The sequence below is a fragment of the Hydra vulgaris genome, chromosome 05 (genome assembly GCF_038396675.1).
Source record: "Hydra vulgaris chromosome 05, alternate assembly HydraT2T_AEP".
Taxonomy (NCBI): Eukaryota; Metazoa; Cnidaria; class Hydrozoa; order Anthoathecata; family Hydridae; genus Hydra; species Hydra vulgaris.
The window spans coordinates 16,955,279-16,977,370 of record NC_088924.1 but is presented as its reverse complement, the minus strand read 5'-3'; the positions used below and the strand labels follow the sequence as shown (position 1 = coordinate 16,977,370).

Genomic DNA, 22,092 nt, shown 5'->3' with positions numbered 1-22,092 from the left:
CAGGCCTTCCAATGAAAAGTAAAGAAGATTTGGAGGTGCTTAACCTTAAGTTGCAAATGAAATCTGAGATGGCTGTCTATGTAATTAAAAGTTATTTTTTATATCTCTTTGTTCTACCAATCTACAAGATGGATAGTAACTATTATTTTATAAGATCGAGGATTTTAATAAGTTTTAAAATTATCGTTTAGCTGTAAGATTATACATAAAATTTAGTAAGATATATTTTATAATACCTTAGTTATATAATACCTGCATTAGATTTAATTTACCTTGAACATTTAATTACTCAATTAAAAAAAATAGTAATATGTAGCAGAATTTTTTTTTAGGTGGAGTATCTGCGTTCTGCAGGCGGTAAAGTTGAGCTCGCAAAATACGTACGACGAGTGTTGGGGGCCATGTTTTCAAAAAACTTCAGCATTTTATGCAATCTTAATGGATCTTCGAGTAAGATGATGGCAACAGGAATGGGCAAGATCAAGTTGCGAAGTTATCATTTTGTTGTAAAATGCTTAGTTTGTAAGTATTAGTAGGTATGTTCATTTCGATTCTTTAACCTAAGGCAACTATAATATAAGAGATGCTATATTTTTAAATCACCAAGATAGAATAAAATGTAATGTCAATACAAATGACAATTGCCAGTGTTATCATTTGTCGTGAATTTGGATATTATATTTTTCTTTAGTGTCTTAAACATATTAATACCACTAGTGACATCTAAATGCCAGTGTAAACTATGATTTACTATTAAGCTAAGCGCGTCTTAAAAAGTATATTGGAATTTGTCTTGTATATTGTATATATATGTATATATATGCAATATACAAGATTTCTGATGAATCTTTGTTGATGAAACACGGTGTCAAATGGAAAAAGATTAGTTAAGTGATTTTCTACTAATATATAATTGCTCTGTTCTTTTAAGAGCATTGAGCACTCTATTGTGTAGAATACTTTTTAAAGTTGTTAAAATATATATATATATATATATATATATATATATATATATATATATATATATATATATATATATATATATATATATATATATATATATATATATATATATATATATATATATATAATAAATATTTTTTTATTATTTATTTTAATGAAACATTTTTTTGAAACTTTTATTTTTTATTCTTAAAGCGACAGAAGGAACTCAATATCCAAAATCTAAGGATAAAGATTTTTACCCGATCTTTTCGAGATGGTTTCAAGGAGCAATCGATCAGGGTGATGGTCGAATAAATAGACGGGCGAAGAGCATACTAATAAAAAATCAGTTGCTGTTAATGAATGAAGAAAATATTTAGTTTTTATTTTATTTTGTGAATTAACTTGGGTTTTATAATAATTATCTCATTTATCCTAATTTATCATTTATAATTTATAATAAACCGTAACATTTTAAAATACTACAGTATTAAACTAGTGTTTTTAATTAAAACTGCCAATAATAATTTCAAATCTTATAACAAAATGAACTACTATTAAATGAATATTTATTTGAAGTTTTTTATTTGTAAATAATGATTTTCCTTTAATATTTTAGAAATATAAATAGGATGATAAAAAATATGTTTATATTTTGTATTCAACGAAGTTACTTATAAATAATAAAACATTTTGTTAGTAGTACTGTTTGCCTGTAAAACCTGATACACAACTTCGATGCGTAAACCGGACAACCAATCACCATTAAATAAAAACTAGGGGTTATAATAAAAGTTATGCTTTATTAATAACTAATACTCGAAACTTGAAGACTTATAACTTTTCCACTTTCGATTTAAGTGCAAAAGCGAAAATAAATAATTACGAAAAAAATGATATAGTTGGGCCGGTAATGGTACCAACTGTTAGCCAACTGTTTATTTAACAGTAAAAAACTGTTGGGCCGTTAGTTGGCCATCAGTTGGCTAAAACAGTTGGCTAAGTATTGGTAAAAGCGTAACGTTTTTTCCACGGTACCAACTAAAAAGCCGACTATCGGCCCATCTGTATCTAACAGTTGGTTATTTTGATCGGGCCAACTATTTACCAACTATTTTATGTGTACCTATTTTATGTTTACCTATTTGTTTATGTGTACCTATATGTTTACCTATTTTATGTTTACCTATTTTATGTTTACCTATTTTATGTTTACCTATTTTATGTTTACCTATTTTATGTTTACCTTTTTCATGTTTACCTATTTTATGTTTCATTATCCTGTTACGTAACAGGAGAATGAATTTTAATAGATGGCACAAGAGACGCTAGCTCTTTAGAGCAGTGTTCATTATAGAATTTGTAGAAAAGTAAAAGAGAAGCAACATTACGATGATGTGATAACAGTTGGAGGTTGGCTGCAAGAGCAGGTTCAACTATATTTACAATGCGTTTTTGCCCCTTGTCTAAAAGAGAAAGGGCATCATTAAAGGTTTCACCTTAGATATGGCAACAGTATTCCAATCAAGGCCGGATTTAGGATTTATAGAGATAGAGACTAGAATCAAAAGTAAGAAAGTGTCGAGCTCGATACAGAGATGCAACCATAGCAGATGCTAACTTTGCGACTGATTTGATATATGATTTCCAAGAAGGATCGGAAGTAAGTGTTAATCCTAAAAGATGAAGAATTGATGACTCATCGAGTACATCACTGTTTATAAATATAGGAAGATCTAGTTGTTGCGATAACGATTGACTGAAAAAAATTGAGTTTTATCTATATTGAAGTTCACCAGCCAGTGTGAGCCTCATGCTGTAGCATCAGATAGTGTTGGTTTCTTATCACAACAAAAATAAATGGTTTTATCATCTTCAAACAATACCACCTTAGATGTGAAAATATCTGGAAGATCATTAATGTAAATTAAAAAGAGTATAGGGCCAAGGATAGAACCTTGATGAACCCCTGAAGTTACAGAATAAGAAGAAGAGTGATGTTCATTGAGGACAACTTTTATACTACAATTGGAAAAAAACGATTCAATAATTATAAAGATGTTACCAGATACACAATAAAAAGAAAGTTTATGGAGAAGTCCAGCATGCCAAACTTTATCAAAAGCTTTTGAAATGTCAAAAGGGATGGTCTTTACCTCTCCACCTTTATCTAATGCACAATAAAACCTATCAGTTTTTATTGTTAGCATATCAGCTGTAGAACGAGAAGAATTTAATAAACTTACTTTCGTCTAATAAACTTTGCATCTAATAACTTACTCTCTGACCATCCATGTTGAAGGTCAGAAAGTAAGTTACTAGATTCAAGATGAGAAATTAAGTGTTTGTTAATTAAAGATTCAAAAACCTTGCTTATGATAGAAAGAAGTCTAATGGGACGGTCGTTAGACAAATCAGATTGCTCTCCAGAACTTTTGAACATAGGAATAACAGACGCCACTTTTCAGCAGGCTGGAAAACAAGACTCAGATGAGCATTTGTTGAATAGTTATAGACGACAGCTCCTGAGAACACTTCTGCAAGACAACAACAGGTATGTTGTCCGGGCCACAAGCTGCAGAAGAGTCTAGGCAGGAAATCACTATAGATATGAAGCTGGAGTGATACGAATGCCAAACAATGGATCAATCTGTTTGTTGGCAATATCAGGTGGAACTCAACTAGTGGAATCAAGAGATGATATTGATGAGAAGTTTTTAGCAAACAATTCAGCTTTTTCTTTAGGTAAGGTGATAAAATCTGAACCAAACAAGAGAGGTGGAATTAAAGATTTGCTCTTATTATTATTTCTATTAAAAATTCTCCAGAAGTTACGAGAGCCTAATTTTTGAGATAAGAGCCGAGATATCATGACCTGAGAATAGCTGGCATTGGCGTTAGACAAAACTTTTTTACAATAGTTTCTAGCAGTAATAAACACACGTCTGTTTTCCGGAGATTTGTTTTGCTGATAGATATGAAAGTTTCGATTGGCAATCGCAGCAGCACAGTGGAAAACCATGGAGGAGAGTGAGGCTTGACCTGAAATTGTCGAGGGGATACAAAAGATTCCATGTCAGCCTGAATCCATGAAGCTATGTAAGAAGCGCATTTGTTGACAGGAAGACCAAAGATTTCTATCCAGTGGCCATCACAAACAAAATCACGGAAAGAATCCCATTCAGCTTTTCTGTAGTTGTAAGAGTTAATTTAATAGGGGTATTCAGATGATGAAGAAGAATAAGATATTAGTTTTAGAGAGATCAAACTGTGATCAGAAGCACCTAAGGGTAAATGTGGATAGACTGAGCACTGACGAGGATCAGAAACAAGACAAAAGTCAAATAGAGAAGGTAAATGATTCGGGTTGTTCGGAAAGTGAGTTGGAAAGTTTACTATTTGAGTAAGGGATTGAGAAAAGCAAAATTTGTGGGCTTTAATGCCTGTAGAATTAGTGACACTAGAGCCAAGCCATTCGGAGTGGTGAGCATTAAATTCACCGACAACAACTATATTAGCTGATGGATAAAAAGAGAGGGCTTAGTCAATTTGATCAGAAATAACATCAAATAGAGTGCAGTCTTGATATGAAGGAGAGCGATATAGAACAAAGAGAAAAGCGATAGAGTGAAGTGGTGCTATATGAAAGCACATAAAAGAATAGTCTGCTGATTCAAACCTAGTTTCACGAAAAATGGGTGAATTCTTACGAATGAGTGAATTCTTACGAATGTAAATGCCCAGGCCAAGCGTGTGACTGTTGGAGTCTTTACGAATTAAAAGAAGATAACCATCAACAGAAGATCGCAAGATGAGACAGCCAAACTTAAATTAGTCTCACATAGAGCAAGTAGGTCTGGTGAACTTTGCAAGAGATAAGACTCAACAAAAGAAAAGTTTCTTCGAGGACCACGCATTTAAGTGAATGATATATTTAGAGCACTTGATGATGATGATAGTTTTTTGTGTTTTATAGTTTGGTACTTTATTCATTTTTAAGTGTGTTGAAGAACTTGACTCAAAGCATAAATAGTACTCTAAACACTGTTTAATAGCCCAACCAATTGCCTCATTACTATTCATACACCCTAAGCTGTAACAAAGGGCTCCAAATGTGGCCTCCGCAATGCACACCAAAAGTACAAATAAGGACACCATCGATGCGTAACATGGCACTGTTAATACATTGATATTTTTCAACTGTTGATGGAATCAGCCTCTCTCTGAGAGCTACCACAGAGTTTGAGAAACCTGAGACAAGCAAAACCCATGCACTGAGTCAAGAAGATCCAGCATTCAACATCCTAAATTGGAAACAATGTATTAAAAATACATCTGCGCCAGCCTAATAGATGGAGAAGGGTGCGAGGCTGGTCAACAGATAGAATCTTTTTACCCCCTAAGTCTTTGCCTTGGAGACCTTCTACAAGACAGTAAGCCGGATGCATTTAACATCTGCCCAAGATGAGTATTTTTATCAAGACACCATCTCTAGCCTTCACTCAACTAAGAGCTACGACAGGGGGTGTTTCATGTTGGAGTTGACATCTCTTAACCTTGGCCTAAAAAGGTGTATCCTATAAGGCAGCAGAACATCAAGCAGATTGTACTGGGTTTCATGTTACCATTAGCAGGTTAACCCGACCTGACAAAAAAGACAACAAGATAACAATATAAGCATTATACATCATCTGCGATGCAGATGATTTATAATGCGTTTATAAAAATATTACCTTTGAATCAGTATTTTTTTCAAAGAATAAATAGTTGAAAAAAAACCTTATATATGAATACTTACAATATCTTACTCATTAAAACCGTAAAAAGTTCTCTTTTTATATAAAATTAGAGATAAAGTAAAATATTTTCAATTACATATTTTCTCACGTAAAAACTAAACTGACGGATGTTTAACTCAAGTTTTAAAAACAATTTTAGAAAATTAAACCTTCAGAATAAAAAATTATTAGCATTTAAACTCAAGCGAGTATACTCGTCCTCCGTACCCAAGGAGAGTTTCGTTCAACAAGTATACTCGTCTTCCGTACGCAACGTGTTGATGTTCCTATTAAACTCGTATTAATAGCCCATTAACATTTTTTTTTAAGTTTTTTTATCTATTTGGTTTAAAACAACATTTTTAAAATAATTTGAATCATGGTTTAAACAATTGATTTAGACTTATCAAATCTCACCTATATACTTTAAAGTTTCTTTGGTTTGAATCCATTTAGATCTATTTATAATATATTTATATAAACCTGTTTAGTTCAGAACTGGGGAGAAAAAAACATTTTAAGAACAAATCAAGTCGGCATAAGATTTATATAATCATATGATTAGTTTGATTTAGACTGAATAAAGTCTTTACTATTAATGAATACAAAGGTAGAAATATAGAGTTTATAAAAAAAGTATAATTTATAATACAAAATAACAAAGTAATCTTACTATCCTTACCGTTTTTAATTCTGATTTCTTTAATAGAACCATCTTGAGCATTATACCATGGATCTGCTACATATACCTTAACATTTTTAAAAGATTTTGGACTTTTGTTTTCAACATTATGAATGAGCTTGCCATTAATGTAGCACGTGAACATATAAACTCCATTGCACATATTTTGAGAAATGTTTATAGTGGACCACTCGTTTAATGGTAGTATTTCAGTATAAAAATAATAATTAGAGTCATTATTAACTGCAGATATTATTACCAACGCTCCTAATCTATCTGGTGCAAACCATACTCCAGGAATTCTTCTCCCAAAATCATTCTTATCTTCGTCAATAGTTAAATGAATAACATTAGCCCATACGGCTGAATAAGACTTAGGTTTTATCATGAAAGAAACTGAATAAGCATTCTCCAATGATGACAAAGTTGTTATCAATGTATTTTTTACCAACAAAAACTCTTTCTCTATAACCAGTTCATTAACTTCTAAAAAAAATCAATAGCATTGCTTTTATTACCTTTTAAACTTTTTTTGTTACAATCCAAGTTTTGTTTAATTTATTCGTTTTTAAAACATTTCATAACTCAATTCAAAAACTGCTGCACAAAATAAATCATTATTGAATTGTTTAGTTTTTTTTTTAATGTGTGTACATCCATTGAAACTATTCTCAAACATTTTTGTTAAAAGCATTTACTAACAAAGACGTAATTAACGAAAAAAAAAATTTAAGGAATCTGGATAAGTAAAATAATATGAACAACAATAAGAAAATTAAAAAAATAATAATCTAGTTTAAAAAAATAACAGCAATAACTACACTATCTAGAAAAAAGTGTCAAGAACAAAATATTTCAAGTAAATTTTAACATAGCTGCTAAATCAAAACATAATAATCTTAAGCCATGATGCATTACTTTATTTCAAATCCTAACACAAAAGTTGTTAATATGGATATTTTCTTTAAAAGCTAAATGAATTGTCTTAAAGATTTAATGCATGTAAAGAAAGCATGCACTTGTTTACCTGGGCGCCCATATGGGTGCCCAAGTATTCATTAGGGAATCATGTGGATGCCCATGCTAAGTTGCATTTTTAAAACTTAAAATGCCAATAGAGAAGTCTTTGCAAAAAATTGCGATGTTGGAGACGGAAAAAAAAAAACCCCAAAATGTTGACACCCTTTCCAAAAACTACTAGTTATGTAGTAATATTTTCAACTTTACTATTTTATACTATAATTGAAATTCATAAACAGGTTTTAAAATTTGTTAAAATATATTGTAAATTACAAATTTGCAATACATTTTAAAAAACGTAAACGCGGACAGAAAAACCTTCTTAAAGTAATAATCTCTTTTAAGTTTTTGTGAAATATTTTTAAAATATTAAGTAACTAAAGTGAATGGCATGAAAACTTCTTAAAAAAATTTAATTCTTAAACAATTGTCAATATAACAATATATTGCTGTAAACATCAGTGTTTTGAAAAACATTATTCTGACTATAAAAAACATATATTGATAAATAGGATTGAAAATTGAATGCGCTATTATTGGTATAGGTGCCATCAACCAAGTAATATGGAAATCATTATATTGACAGGCAGTAATAATTCCAGTTCAATTAATCATCCTTGCGATCAAACTTGTACTTTTTTTTTTTTAGTGGATGTGCGGATGTCATTTTTAAAGAATATAAGTACAACTATTTTATTAATAAAAATTTCAAAACACCGCAAAGATTCAAGAATAAATTTATAAAGATATTGCCATTTACCCAGGACTGCTTAGAAAATCATTTTACCTGGTATATGCAAAACCAGTAAATCCTACAGTTTTTTAATTTAAAAACGACTTGAAATTTACTTGATTTGCCTAACTCATTAAAAAAGAAAATAAGGGCAGCTATAATTTAGATAAACAGGACCATACTTAGCGTTGGTGGCGTCCAAAGAAGACGTATTTGCGGCGGCCCTCTTTATAAAGATAGTCAAATATAAAGATATAAGAAATATATCTATATTTCTTATATCTTTATATTTATTAATATAAAGATAAAGAAATATAGATAAATATAGAAATATATATATAATGTATATATATATATATATATATATATATATATATATATATATATATATATATATATATATATATATATATATATATATATATATATATACATATATATATATATATATATATATATATATATATATATATATATATATATATATATATATATATATATATATAAAGATATTTTTATAAAGATAAATTATCGTCAATTCCTATCATATTGTAAAAATTCTTGAAAAACTTATTTAATGTTTTGCTTTATGTCCTAAATATAAGCGAATTATATTAACGCTTGAAAACATTTATAACATTCACAAATAATATAATAAGCCACATGTCTTTATTACGTCGTCTATTTCATTCTATAGTGTTTTACTCTAACTTTTTAATAATAATTTTTATATTTAGTAACCATGGTTATGGTTAAAAAACCAATTTGAACCTAATGTAAACCCATTTCAATAAGTTATTATTAATTTATTTTATAAAGCTTGCAAAATAATTAGCGATAAGTTAAAATGTGTCATTACCCACTAAATAAAAACATGTTTTTTAATAGCTATGTGTGCATTTAGGAATTATGTGATAGTCCGCTCAAAGCTACTGCACTACGTACTACATAGGTACTACATAGCCGGCAATATAGCTACTAAGTAAACATGTGTATAAAATATGGTATACAATATGTTTAAAATAAATGTAAATAAAATTTACTACGCCAATTTTAGTTATATAAGACCAAAAAGTGAAATATTAAAAATGAACAATATACCTATTCATAAATATATCCGACATAGAACGGAGTTTTTTCAAAGCGAGACAGTGCTTGTCAAGATCAAAACAGTTTCAGCATTTTGTTATTATTTTGTAAGATTTAGGACAAAATGATATAGTATTTTTTTCATTTATTTTAAAAGTTTAAATCTCTATTTAAGGTATTATAGTATTTTAAAATGGAATATACATTTATTAAATAAGTTATTTCTTTGGAAATTTTATTCGAAAATGTAAAATGTTAGAATAGCATCATCCTTAACAGTCATTTTAAATTACAACCAAGAAAAAAATCCGGCTAATATTACTCAGAAACTGTTTAAGTGTCTATTAATCCTGTTAAGTGCAAGCTATTCCGACTAATTCTGTTAAGTTTTTGCCTGATACGGCTAAATTTAATAAGTTCCGATTAATCTGATGAATACTGAGTATTCCTATTAGGTATTTAGTAAGTACTTATCAGGATTGAACAAATAAAATACTAAGTAATTAGTAAGTTTTCACAAATTAATATTTGTGATTCTATATAGGGAGGCTTTTTTCACTTTATGACAGTTGCATGTTTAACAAATTCAATGATGATTATTTGTTAATGTGTTTTTGCGGCTTTGATACTAACTTTGAAAATTATAACTCAATATAAATTTTGGCATTTTTTATTAGGCAGTATAAGTTTTAGCATATATTCAAAATGTATGCAGAAGAAAAAAAATTTCTTAGTGTAGTCAGCACTGAAAAACATTAACTTTGTCTGCAAGCTGATATTGACAACATTGTTAATTGGGTTCAAGAATGGCTCATGGAAATAAATATTAGGAAATGCAAAATACTGTATTTCAACCTAAATCCACTCCACGCCAATACTTTATTGATGATTGTGGCTCAAATAAAATTCTCAACAAAATTCAACTTGAATCAACCTTAGAAGAACCTTAGAAAGAGACCTTGGCGTTTTAATTTCCAATGACCAAAAACAAAATTGCTGCAGCCAAGACTAACAAAATGCCTGGTAATCTAAAACACAGCTTTATAAGCAGAGATGCGCAATTCTGGAAAAAGTTATATACAACTAATATACGCACTTTTTTTTCACATTTTATTCCGAAAAAATTTGGGTGCTTATTATACTCGAGATCAAAAAAACAGTTGCTTTTAAACACTGAACAAACGTATAGCACATCTGCTCACATCTTTACTCCGTAATTTATCCGCATGTTTAAAGAAATATTATAATACGCACTTGATTATTATAATAAGCAATTTTTTTTCACATTTTATTCCGAAAAAATGTGGGTGCGTGTTATACTCGAGTGCGTATTATAATCAAAATTTTACGTTACGTCCACTTTTAGATCTTTTCATAACCACTAGGTTTCTTGGTGTCCTTATTTAGAAAAGAATATTTCTGTAAATAAAAGCATTCAACGGCGTGTTCAAAAGTACCGGAAGAAATGAAGCCTTTTGATTATTAATCAAGATGCATTAAACTCGGTCTCACCTTTCTATGCAAACGATGAAAACGCTAGGACCTTATTCAGAATTTTAAATTAGAGAATAAAGTCAAGCTAGTTAACTGGTTTATTAATCCAATAAATATTCCCCAGGTATGGATTTTGCGGTACCATCGTAAAATCAACAAAAAGTGCAAAATCCGATATAACTTTTTTAACAACTGTGTAGCAAATGCATGGAATGCCTTGCCAGATAAATTAGTTAATCCAACCTCAGTAAAAGATTTAAAAACTAATATAGACAGGCATCTAAAACAGTTACCATAGCGCATCATTTTCCATGGCTGCTACACGATGCTTCTATAAAAACTAGTTTTGCTAGTTAATGATAAACTTACTGTTCATGTATAGTTCAATATATATAATAATAATAATAATAATAATAATAATAATAGTAATAATAATAATAATAATAACAATAATAATAATAATAATAAATATGTTGACGGAACGATTTTACAAAACGTAGGAACGATTTCGCCAAAGAAATCGTTCCTATTTTTCCGCAAAGGAACGATTTCTTAAAAAATCGGAGCAATTTCTTAAAAACCGGAACGATTTCCCGAATAAAAAGCCGAAGGAATGATTTCTTAGAGAAAAACAGGAACAATTATATATATATAATAAATATATATAATTGCTCTGTTCTTTTAAGATCATAAGCACTCTATTATGTAGAATCTGCTCTAAGCCAACAAACCAGTCAATATTGACTGATATATCAGTCAATTTTGATACCCCAACCTATTGATAGGTTAGGGTGGACAGTGCATAAAGCAGTGTGTAAATATACACATGTTTTACAGCATCTGTAGATTTACACGCTGCATCATGCAGTGCATAATACAGCATGATATATTGAACCACTTTTATGGAGAACATGCACTGCATTTTCTCCCTCAAAGTTATTTTAATATATTTAAATATATAATAGTTATTTATATTTAGTATTTATAATATATATTTAGTATACGATAAATTAATTTTTAAATAATGATATGGGCTTATGGACTAGTCGTTTTTAATTTATGTAATTATTACTATATAAATGATTGCTCAAAAGAGAAATATTCTTGTAACAAAATAGATTATAAATAGTATTACATAATGTCTGTAATATATTTCAATATATCTATTTACATATATATACATATATATATATATATATATATATATATATATATATATATATATATATATATATATATATATATATATATATATATATATTTCAATATATTTATTTACATATATATACATGTATATATATATATATATATATATATATATATATATTTATATTTATATATATATATATATATATATATATATATATATATATATATATATATATATATATATATATATATATATTTATATATCTGTGCTTTTTGCACTGGTTAACATTTTAAACAATTGATTAGGAAGGTATTTAAGGATAAGTAACATTGTTGTAATAGTGCCAAAGCGCCAAATATCTAAAGAAAACCATTCCGAAAAAAAAAATAGGGATTCGATTTTCTATTATTTTTAAATCAAATCTTGAATTACTTTTTTGATTCAATTTGAAAACTCAAAGTTTTGCAGAGCAGTAACAGATGGACTGTAATTAAATGATTGCTGTGACTCTATGATACATAATGCAATCTTGCAACTTTTTGGAAGTCTTTACCAATATCTAAAACATTATTTAAAAAAATGTAATCAATATCTAACATATTTATAAACTTTTTTAAACAATAATATTATTTTTACAAATAAAATAGTTCATGTAGTTTAAAATTTAAGTAGTTTTAAATCTAAATAAGCTAGTTTACTGAGCTAAAATTAGTCATACCTTAGTTTTTTCATTCAGGTCTAGTCAGAATTCAAATCAAGCTTTGAATAAGACACAAGTTAAAATGTTTTTAAAAAAACATTTTGCATCAGACAGTTTTGGAGCATAGACTAATTCACATATTGATTGTATTTTAAAATATATCAATATTGTTTAAAATAGGGTCAAATAATTATCTGTTATTTAAACTAATATGTATTATAAACACATATTTATTTCAAGTTTTTGAAACAATGGAAAATTAAAAAAATTATTTTTTATTTTCAGAACCTATAAATTTGAAAATAAATCATAATTATTGTTTTTGTTGTTGAATATTTTAACTTGTTATTTTTTTATTATGACTAATTGTCTAAATAGATAAGTATTCTAACACGAGTCTATTTAGTTTAATGTGCTTATGAGGTAATGTATAGGGATTCCAAATTTACTGAACTTTCTTATTGCCGGTAATTCTGTAAGAGAAAAATTCATTATTAGTGTAATTTGACACATTCTAAAATTACTTTGAAATGCCTTATAGTTTTTAAAATTAAAGAACTTTTGGATTTAAGTTTCAAATTACATGACTATTTTGTTTTGTAGGACTTTTTTATTATTTACAAATAGCTTATTATTTTTAGTTTGTTCAACTGCTTAAAAAATACATCAAAATAATAATAACTTCGTTTTATAAAGAAATAACAAGAAAAATCAATTCTTTAAAATTCAAATTTTAGTCTGATTTATTTTAAATATCCTTTCAAGAAGCATAAATTATTTAAAATCCGGTCATTTAATAGGAATATACTTGTTGTAATGAGCTTGATAGAAGAAAAAATACTTTCTGATTTTATACTGATGAAATGATACTGTTGAGTATTATATCAGTTAGTTTTGGTAAAAAGCCTAATATTGTAACAGTTTTTAAACATTTTAATGGACATACCTACACTTGCACGTCTAATAATGGGATTAAAGTTCTTTTAGAATAATAGCTCTAAACTATGATGCTAAACCCATAACAAACTTCATGTTTTAAGTTGACAAAAATTCTCTGGCGTATATTTAGTGGGTATTTGTTCAAAAAAATAATTAAATCTTTAGAATATTGGTATAACCCTTACTATAGCTTTGGCTGGTAATAGCAACTTTGACTGCTAATAGCTGTTACACTATCACCAGCCAAAGTTGGTTTGTTACTCGTTAAATACTTGTTTGTACACCTCATAATTTAAGAGCACTATACAGTGCTCTTAAATTATGAGGTGTACAAACAAGTATTTAACAAGTAACAAACTGACTTTGGCTGGTAATAGTGAATCAACTGCACCAAAAAGAAAATTGACTAATCTAATGAAGTATTTTAAAATTGTTAATTAAGTATACAAATTAGACTGAAAATGAATATTTATCTGCAACTATATGCATTTTTTTTCTCTTTTGAAAGAGACAAAATATTTGTTACGTTATTACCTCTTTGACATTTTTTGAAAAGATTATGTTTATGATATGAGTAAAATAATTTTGTGCACATTTAGTAAATATCAAATCATCAAAATACTAGAAACAGAGTAATTACAGGAAGAAAATAACTGTTTAAGTTTAAAAAAATAAATGGAGAAAAACATATCTCCAGTTTTCTATTTGTTAAATAGATGAGTAGTGCAGTTTTTTTATTGAATGAATGTATGTAGTTTCTTAGAATTTTATAATATTTTTTTAAACCAAATTTACCGATAATCATCAAAAAAATTACAAATAATAAAAGTATACATTTTAAACATGATTTACCTGTAAACCAGTTTCTCATAATGCTGTTCCTCCGGTTTATATAACCTTGAGCATCTTCTGTCCTTACCTGTCACTGTTTAAGTGTTGCATCTTTTAAGTTTTAGGGAGCGACCAAGTGGAACTTTTAAGTTCCACTTGGTCGCTCCCTAGTATTTTTTACCTAGCTCATTCTTTATTTGACATCTTTTTAGCTCCATTTCTTCCAACACTGATCTCTTTGTATGAGTTTTTTTTATAATTTTGCAATCAAGCACAAATAAACTAGAATAGGTCTCATGGTAAACCTATTCAAAACTCTTTAGAGCTTAACAATAAAAAGCAAAAGACTTAGTTCTGAACCCTGCTGGCACACCAACCTTTATTCCAAAAATTTTACTATCATTAATTTGTTTTAATTGATAAATGTCATATTTTTATAAAAAGCTATAATATCATGAATATCACGTCTGTTGCCCCATCTCTGACCTAAAAACAAACAGTATTTTACTGATAAATACGCTGTTTCTTATGTTGTTATATGTTATTGCAATAGTTCTTTCTAAAACATTCATTATTTGGTCAAGCAGGTTTATTGTTTAGTATAAACAACCCTTTAAAGAGTCATATTGCATTTACAAATTTTTACCGTCCAATTTTTTTTTTTTTCATTTAACAGATGATCTTTACAACAGTAAAAAAGTTTTGAAAACATGATATAATTGCGTACCTTAAAAGTATAATAATTAGAACAGCCATGGCTTGATTTTATGCTTACAATAATTTTGGATTATATATTTGTACAATTTCATTGCAAAGATCTAATACCTAATGAACATCAACATCCCTGAGGCTTTCAAAGACGTCCTCAATACACTAAAAAGATTATCAGACTTGCCTAACTGAGCCTTTTGAATATCTTTTTTTACCTTGTATGTTTCCCTTTACTTCTTTTTATCAACTCTGCTGGTCCTCTAACCTTATTTACCTTTCTTGATCCTACCAAACTCTTCATTTAGCAAATTTTCAAAATGAGTCATCCAATTTTTCAAGATGAGCCGTCCAACTTCTTTTTACTTAAACTTCATTTGTAAGTATTTTTTCAATTTGCCCTTTAATACAACCTTTAACAAAATCTAAACTTTTTGTAATTATTTGCTTCACAAATCTAGATTCTCCATTAATTTTATCCATCTAGCATCTCACCTCATACCTTCTGCTTGTTTGACTGAACTTTGTGTACATCTTGTTTTGCTATACGCTTAGACTCACCATGCAAGAACATGCCGTATGCATTCATAGATGCTTTCCACATATTATAAAATTTGCTAATTTTTATTGCAATTTTAACCAAGTATTCATTCAACTGCTGTGATTCTTTGTGTTGTTGATGACCCTATGTTCGTTGTTTTTTTTTTATTGCTTTTACAAGCATGATATAATTGTCAACTTTTAAATTATTATAATTTAAAGGTTGGCAATCATATCAGGCTTTCAAAACTTTTTCACTGTTGTAAAGAACAACTGCAAAAAATAAGTTCATTTCTTTACTGGAGTCTCTTGACCATTTACTAAGGATTTTAAGGTACTTTTTATATTGCTCGTATTTCAACGCAAAACTTTATTTGTATTACTAATACTTTTTTTTTGTATTATTATTAATTAGTATAAATATTTTTAATCATTAATGGACCTGTTTTGGTATCCTTGGCCCGATACGGACGCCCAAAAAAAACACTAAAAATTTTTTTTTTTGTGTTTTTTTGAAAGAAAATAATTTCTGTTTCAAATGCAGTATTACATAACTAATTTATATTTATTTTTGCTAGTTCGTTTTTTTCTTTAGAACAATTCGATGGATTTGAAAGTTATTTCATGCAATGACTTGTTTATAACTGTTATTTAGTATTTAACCAAATGTTAGTTTGAAAAAAGTTTTGATTGCTGCAGAAAACTTCTTGAAACCGTACTCGTTACTTCTGATACAAGGTAATATTAGTGGCAATGTTTTCTCCGTACAAATCGCTGCTGGGAATTCCTTATTGGTCTGATATTATTTTCAAATTATTGCACTTTATTTAGAACCTTGACAATCGCAATCACTTTGTCATCTTCATTCTAAGGTTGAAAGTACTTAAGAAACAGACAATTTTATTCTTTAAGTAGTTTCGTCTTTAATAGCAAGTCGTTGTTCTAATTTTTACCTTTTTTTCAAACTTTCTTAGTTTTCGAGCGAGTTATTGCATATCCAAGAATTAACTTAATTAACCCGTTTTATTTTATTATATATAATTGAGTATGGTAATATCATTTCTATCAAGTAAAATTTATTATGTAAAAATAAACCTGGCTTTTTATGCATTGTTGTTATTTTTGTATTTAAATATTTTTAAAAATTAACCTTTTAATCTAAAAAAAAAAGTTAGAAGCCTAATAAAACTTTTTTTTTTCATTTCATACCGAACTGGTCTGCAAACTTTCTTAAGATAATTTAATCCGTATGTATAATTTATATAATAATATATAATCCGTCAAAATAATTTACCGAACTTACTCAGTTATGTAATTCGTCGTTAATTTTACGAACGACTCACCCAGTTTAAAAAAGAGGGGCAACTTCCTTGAAAACTATCACACTACCACCACCTTTAAGTTTGTGACTTTGAACTAAATTTTGCTTTCTGTAAACATAAGTTTTAACTCGAAATAAAGAGCTTTCCAAAAAACTTTACTTTGTTTCATTATTTTTTAAATTAAATCATTATATTTAAATAAAAACTAGAAAAAATATTGAGCGAATTGAGTTTATTATTTTCAAAACAAATTGTACTGCCATAGAAGGTTCTAAGTTATGGAATACTTTATTTGGTGCTGTGGCTAGTGGTCCAGCCCAAAAATCTGTCATTAAGAACCTAAAATTAAAAAACAACTTATTATTAAGCATTTAAAAAAAAATATTTTAAATTTCGAAAAGTTTCCACTAAATTGTGGCAAAGGGCCGTTTAATTTGCTGTGCTTTCCCTATTGTGTAGTGGCCTTCTCGGCCTGGAGGAGGTGAATAACAAAAAAAAAAAAAAAAATTGTGTGGGCATGGAGGTACCTAGTTACTCTGACTTTATTAAACAGTCACCTAAAAAAATGTTCTTCTCTTTTTCTATTCAAAAATTCAACGACAACTTTTTTCCGACGTAATTTAAGCAGAAGCGTTATCGCAATTCAGTAAATTTCGGCAATGCGGTAATTTGCAATAATTAGATAAGAAGTCGGGGGTGCTCAGTTACAAATGCAATATTTAGTTAGGTAATCGTAATGCTGTCATTTTTATGGAGCGAATCGTTTGGCAGTTTATTGTGAGTTAACTTTTATAGAAAAGTTGAGTGCGATTTTTTATCGCATAATCGAAAAAAGTCGCTTTTCTTCTATCTGCTAATGCGGTAACACCTGTGTTTAATGTAAAACAAAATTGATTCTTTTTAAGCTTTCCATTTCTTTTAAATTTTCTTTAGCTTATCTTATAAACGAAAAGAATAGTTATCTTAATTATTCATGCATATCAGAAAAACCTGAACATGAACATATCAGAAAAACCTTAAGGCACTTTATTACTAAAATGAGTCAAGCACTAATTTGTGTTATTTGTGGTTAGATACAAGTTCCCTTAAGAAATCACATAAATCAGGCCTTTCAGCCTGCGTTGTATTGCAAGTTTAATTAGAGTTGATTTCATAATAGCTTCAAGTCACTGACTTGTGGTTTTTCTTACTCCAGACGACCGATAGATTTTACATGAAGCACTAATCATCTGCAGAAATCCAGTTAAAGCATAAATTTACATCAAAATTTTTTGTAAAAAATGGTAATTGTGGAAAAACTGAATATCTTTTTTTTATTGAAAAGATTTATGCAAATCCTATCGGTCAAACCCGGAGTATAATACATTAATATACATATGTGCAAACAGATTTTCAATTTTTCGCTTTAGTTTTATTAAGATATCATGTCTCAAAAATAACATTTTTAACAGTCAAAACTCACACATATCCGCTATTGAATTTTCTGTTAGAAAAATAAAAAGTTTTTTTTTGATAAAAACCATCTCATTTTCAACCCCTCCATTGCACTTATAAAAATAGCATAGTTAGATCGCTACCTTCGAGGTTAGAAGTAAAATTAATCATTGCCTCTTTTTATAAAAAGAAGTTCAGGGGAAAATTTCAAGTTACTTAGAATTAATCATACTTTACTCACTATATTGAGAGTTTATATAAACATTCTTTCTTAGTTTAATTCACTTTTTAGTATATAAATCTACGTTTTACACATCCGCTACTCAAGAAAATCATTTATTGTATGACAATGTAAAAAAAAAATATATATTATCTTTAAAGTGGAGGGCATAAGGCCACAGCTATAATATATAAGAAACTGAAATGTTTTCTTGTTTTAAAATGTATTTTATCCGTAAAATCTTCTAATTGGTTAAGTGGGTAATAAATAGTTTGTGTAAAAATGCTTCATAAAATGTAAGAACCAACATTCCAAAATTGAGAAAAATCTAAACATGAGCGGCGTGCGTAACACTTTTAAATAATGAAAAATAACATTAATTGTATAGATGAAAATAAGTTTATAATAGTAATTAACACCTTATATTAGGAGTTTTGATTGATTTTTAAGGCTTTTAAAATTATAAACTATTAAATTTAAATAAGATAAAAAATTCCTTTTATTTGTAGTAAAAAACATTAACTTGCTTTAGTTTGGATGTAATTTATCAAGCAGAAAGCAGTGCCTTTAATACCAGGCAACAGAAATAACAATATCACCATAAAATTTCGGGGTTTGCCTAGGCTTAAACGTAGGATAGTTTTTACTTTTTTTAAATTTCTTGGAAATGAAACGTTGTAAATTTTTTTGCTGATGACTACCTTATGATCCTATAAAAATATGGCTAAAGCCTTGGGTTTACAGTAAAATTTTATTTTCAAAAATTGGCGTGGGCTTTTTATCTACATAATTAAAAAATATCTATAATATTTCAATCTTATAAAATATTAACCTATTACTACGTTAGAATTATCTCGTTCTATCTCCTTATTTTTGAGTTTTGAGAGAAAGCAATTTAAAAAAGAAAGACTTTAAAAGACGGGGTATATAATGTTTTTCACAACTATGTTTTCTCCGCAACTTTTTTACTTATAATTTAGGTTTCAATACAGTAGAAAAACACTATTCTGAAGTACACAACACTATCAATAACTCAATTTTTTCAAAAAATGAAGGTAGAACAAGATATTTCTTTTGTCGCAATATGTTTAACATAGATATCTTTAATTTTTATAAAAAGCTGCCTTCTGTAATAATTAGACAGAGCTCAACAGTAACTCTTAAAAACTGTTATTTTTTTATTATGCTTTTGCTATTTATACTAATCAGTCAATTCAGAAATAACTATCAAAAATATTTATACATTCTCTAAATATTTAACTTCAAAGATTGAAATAGTGACTTAAGAATAATTACCCAGTAGTGAAACATTTTCAAATCTGAAATTAGAACAGCGGAACCATTTTTGCATAGTTATTTAATTTTATTATTTTATACAAGTAAAAGATAAAATATATATATGGTAGACATATTTTATTTTCATCAAAAAAAAGATTTGGTAGTCTATAATTATTATTTTTTTAATTATTATTTTCAATTTTAAAGTTTAATTACCTCAAAATATAAAAATACTTATAGGAAACAAACAGCTATTAATAAAATAGGTTGTGCTGCAGAAGTGAGGGGGAAGGTGTAACGATTTTGTGTAATTAATGTAATAAATTTAATATTTTAAAATATTATACTAAAATTAAGATTTATAATTAAATGAAAAAATTATAGACACTCAAAATCTTTGGATGAAAATGAATATTAAATGAAATAAAAATTCAGTTTTTGTGTACTTTTGAAGCATGTTATTTAGACAAGCATTATGTCTACCTTATTTGTTTTTTCGTTTATTAAGTCTTAAATAGCTGCCAAATAAAATAATGAAAGGAAATAACCATGCAAAAATTACATGTATTCTTTATAAATATAGTAGATAAAAGATCAATACAAACTTTTTTAAAAATAAAATTCTACTGTAAACCCAGGGCTTACAGTTTTACAAGGTGACACAGATTGCTCTAATTGTCTAGAACTCCGTTTTTAGTTAGATTTTGAGACTTATTTATTTGTTGTTACTATATCTTTCAAAAGATTTTTTTCCTAATAATTTTGGTTATTAGGCCGCATCTTGTTTTTGTTGACTTTTTATTTTATTTTAACTTGAGTTTATACTAGTTTAAAGTATATTAAAGTATAATTTTAATCAATATATAGCTATATTAAACATAATATATAATAGTCACTTTGTATGGGCTTAGTGATAAGATCAGTACGATTTTGTTGAAGTCCTTCCTGTACTATTTTAATTTTAATTTCCGTTATACTTAGGTTCACAAAACTTGTCAATAATATACTTACGGCGAAATATGGAAAAAAAAAAGGATTTACCACTTAATTTCTTATGAATATATTTGTATTCTAGGTACTTAACTAAATAAAGATTTAAAAATTAAAAAAAAATAAATGATTATCATGGCTTTGATTGAAAACGAAGATCAAAAATAACATAAAAATCATTTTTCACTTTTTTAAAGCATGGTATTTATATAAGAGAAAAAATTCTATTATTTTTTTGTTGTTTTCCAAATATATCAAGTTTATGATATTAAGCTATTGGTTTGAATTTCCAAATATTCTTTTAAATTTTATTTTATCAAAATTAAAACTTGTTTGAACATATTAATGTTCAAACAAATTTTATTTTATCATAGGCAGGCTGGGCACTCAAGACAAACAAGAAATTCCCGGCCCTTGCCCTGTCCGGCACAATAATTGACAACGATTGCCTCTTCCGATGAGTCTTTTCTTCTGAATTATGCCATTCATGTTCGAATTTTTCCCTGCCCTCGTCAAAGCTCCAGTCTACCTCTTTGTTTATTGATGTGCTAACTAGTGTTTTTTTATTAGATGCATCATATGAAACTTTTAAGATCATAAAAACATTATAACTATTTTTAAGAATCAACAACAATTGTTGGCAGTTTTGCATGTTGGAAATTCTCTATTCAACAAGCCCATATTTTCAATTTGAATAATTTAGTAACTATATTAAACTTAACTATTTCAAATAAACATTGATCAATATAAAACAAAATTATTAATAGACATTCGTTTTAAAATGGTACATTAAAATTACATTTATGATGTTTTGAAATCAAATATCACATTTTTGAGCTTTTACCCAGCTTTGTTATTTATTTACATAAATTGTAAAAAAATAGCTAAGCAGACTTAGCCATTTGGCAATAATTGGTACCAAAACATATATTGGTACCAAAATAAAATCGTTCCTATTACACTCAACTAAATATCAACTTTAAAAATTGGAACAATTTCTTGATTAAAAGCCGTAGGAACGATTTCTTCAGGAACTATTTCCTAGAAACAGGAATGATTTCTCGTAAAATAGGTATATATATATATATATATATATATATATATATATATATATATATATATATATATATATATATATATATATATATATATATATATATATATATATGTATATTACTTTTACTCTAGATCTCTTAAATACACAAACCAATATTTTATGTGTTAATAACATGTTATTAG

At 27.7% G+C, this 22,092-nt stretch overlaps 1 protein-coding gene across 1 annotated transcript in view; it reads right to left on the bottom strand.

Annotated features, from left to right (window-relative positions):
- Positions 1-22,092, bottom strand: part of LOC136080636 (uncharacterized) — a 184,705-nt gene that overhangs the window by 94,987 nt on the left and 67,626 nt on the right. Inside the window, exon 10 of the mRNA XM_065797540.1 lies at positions 6,406-6,891. Within this exon, the coding sequence (XP_065653612.1) occupies positions 6,406-6,891 (486 nt within the window). The remainder of the gene's footprint in view (positions 1-6,405; positions 6,892-22,092) is intronic.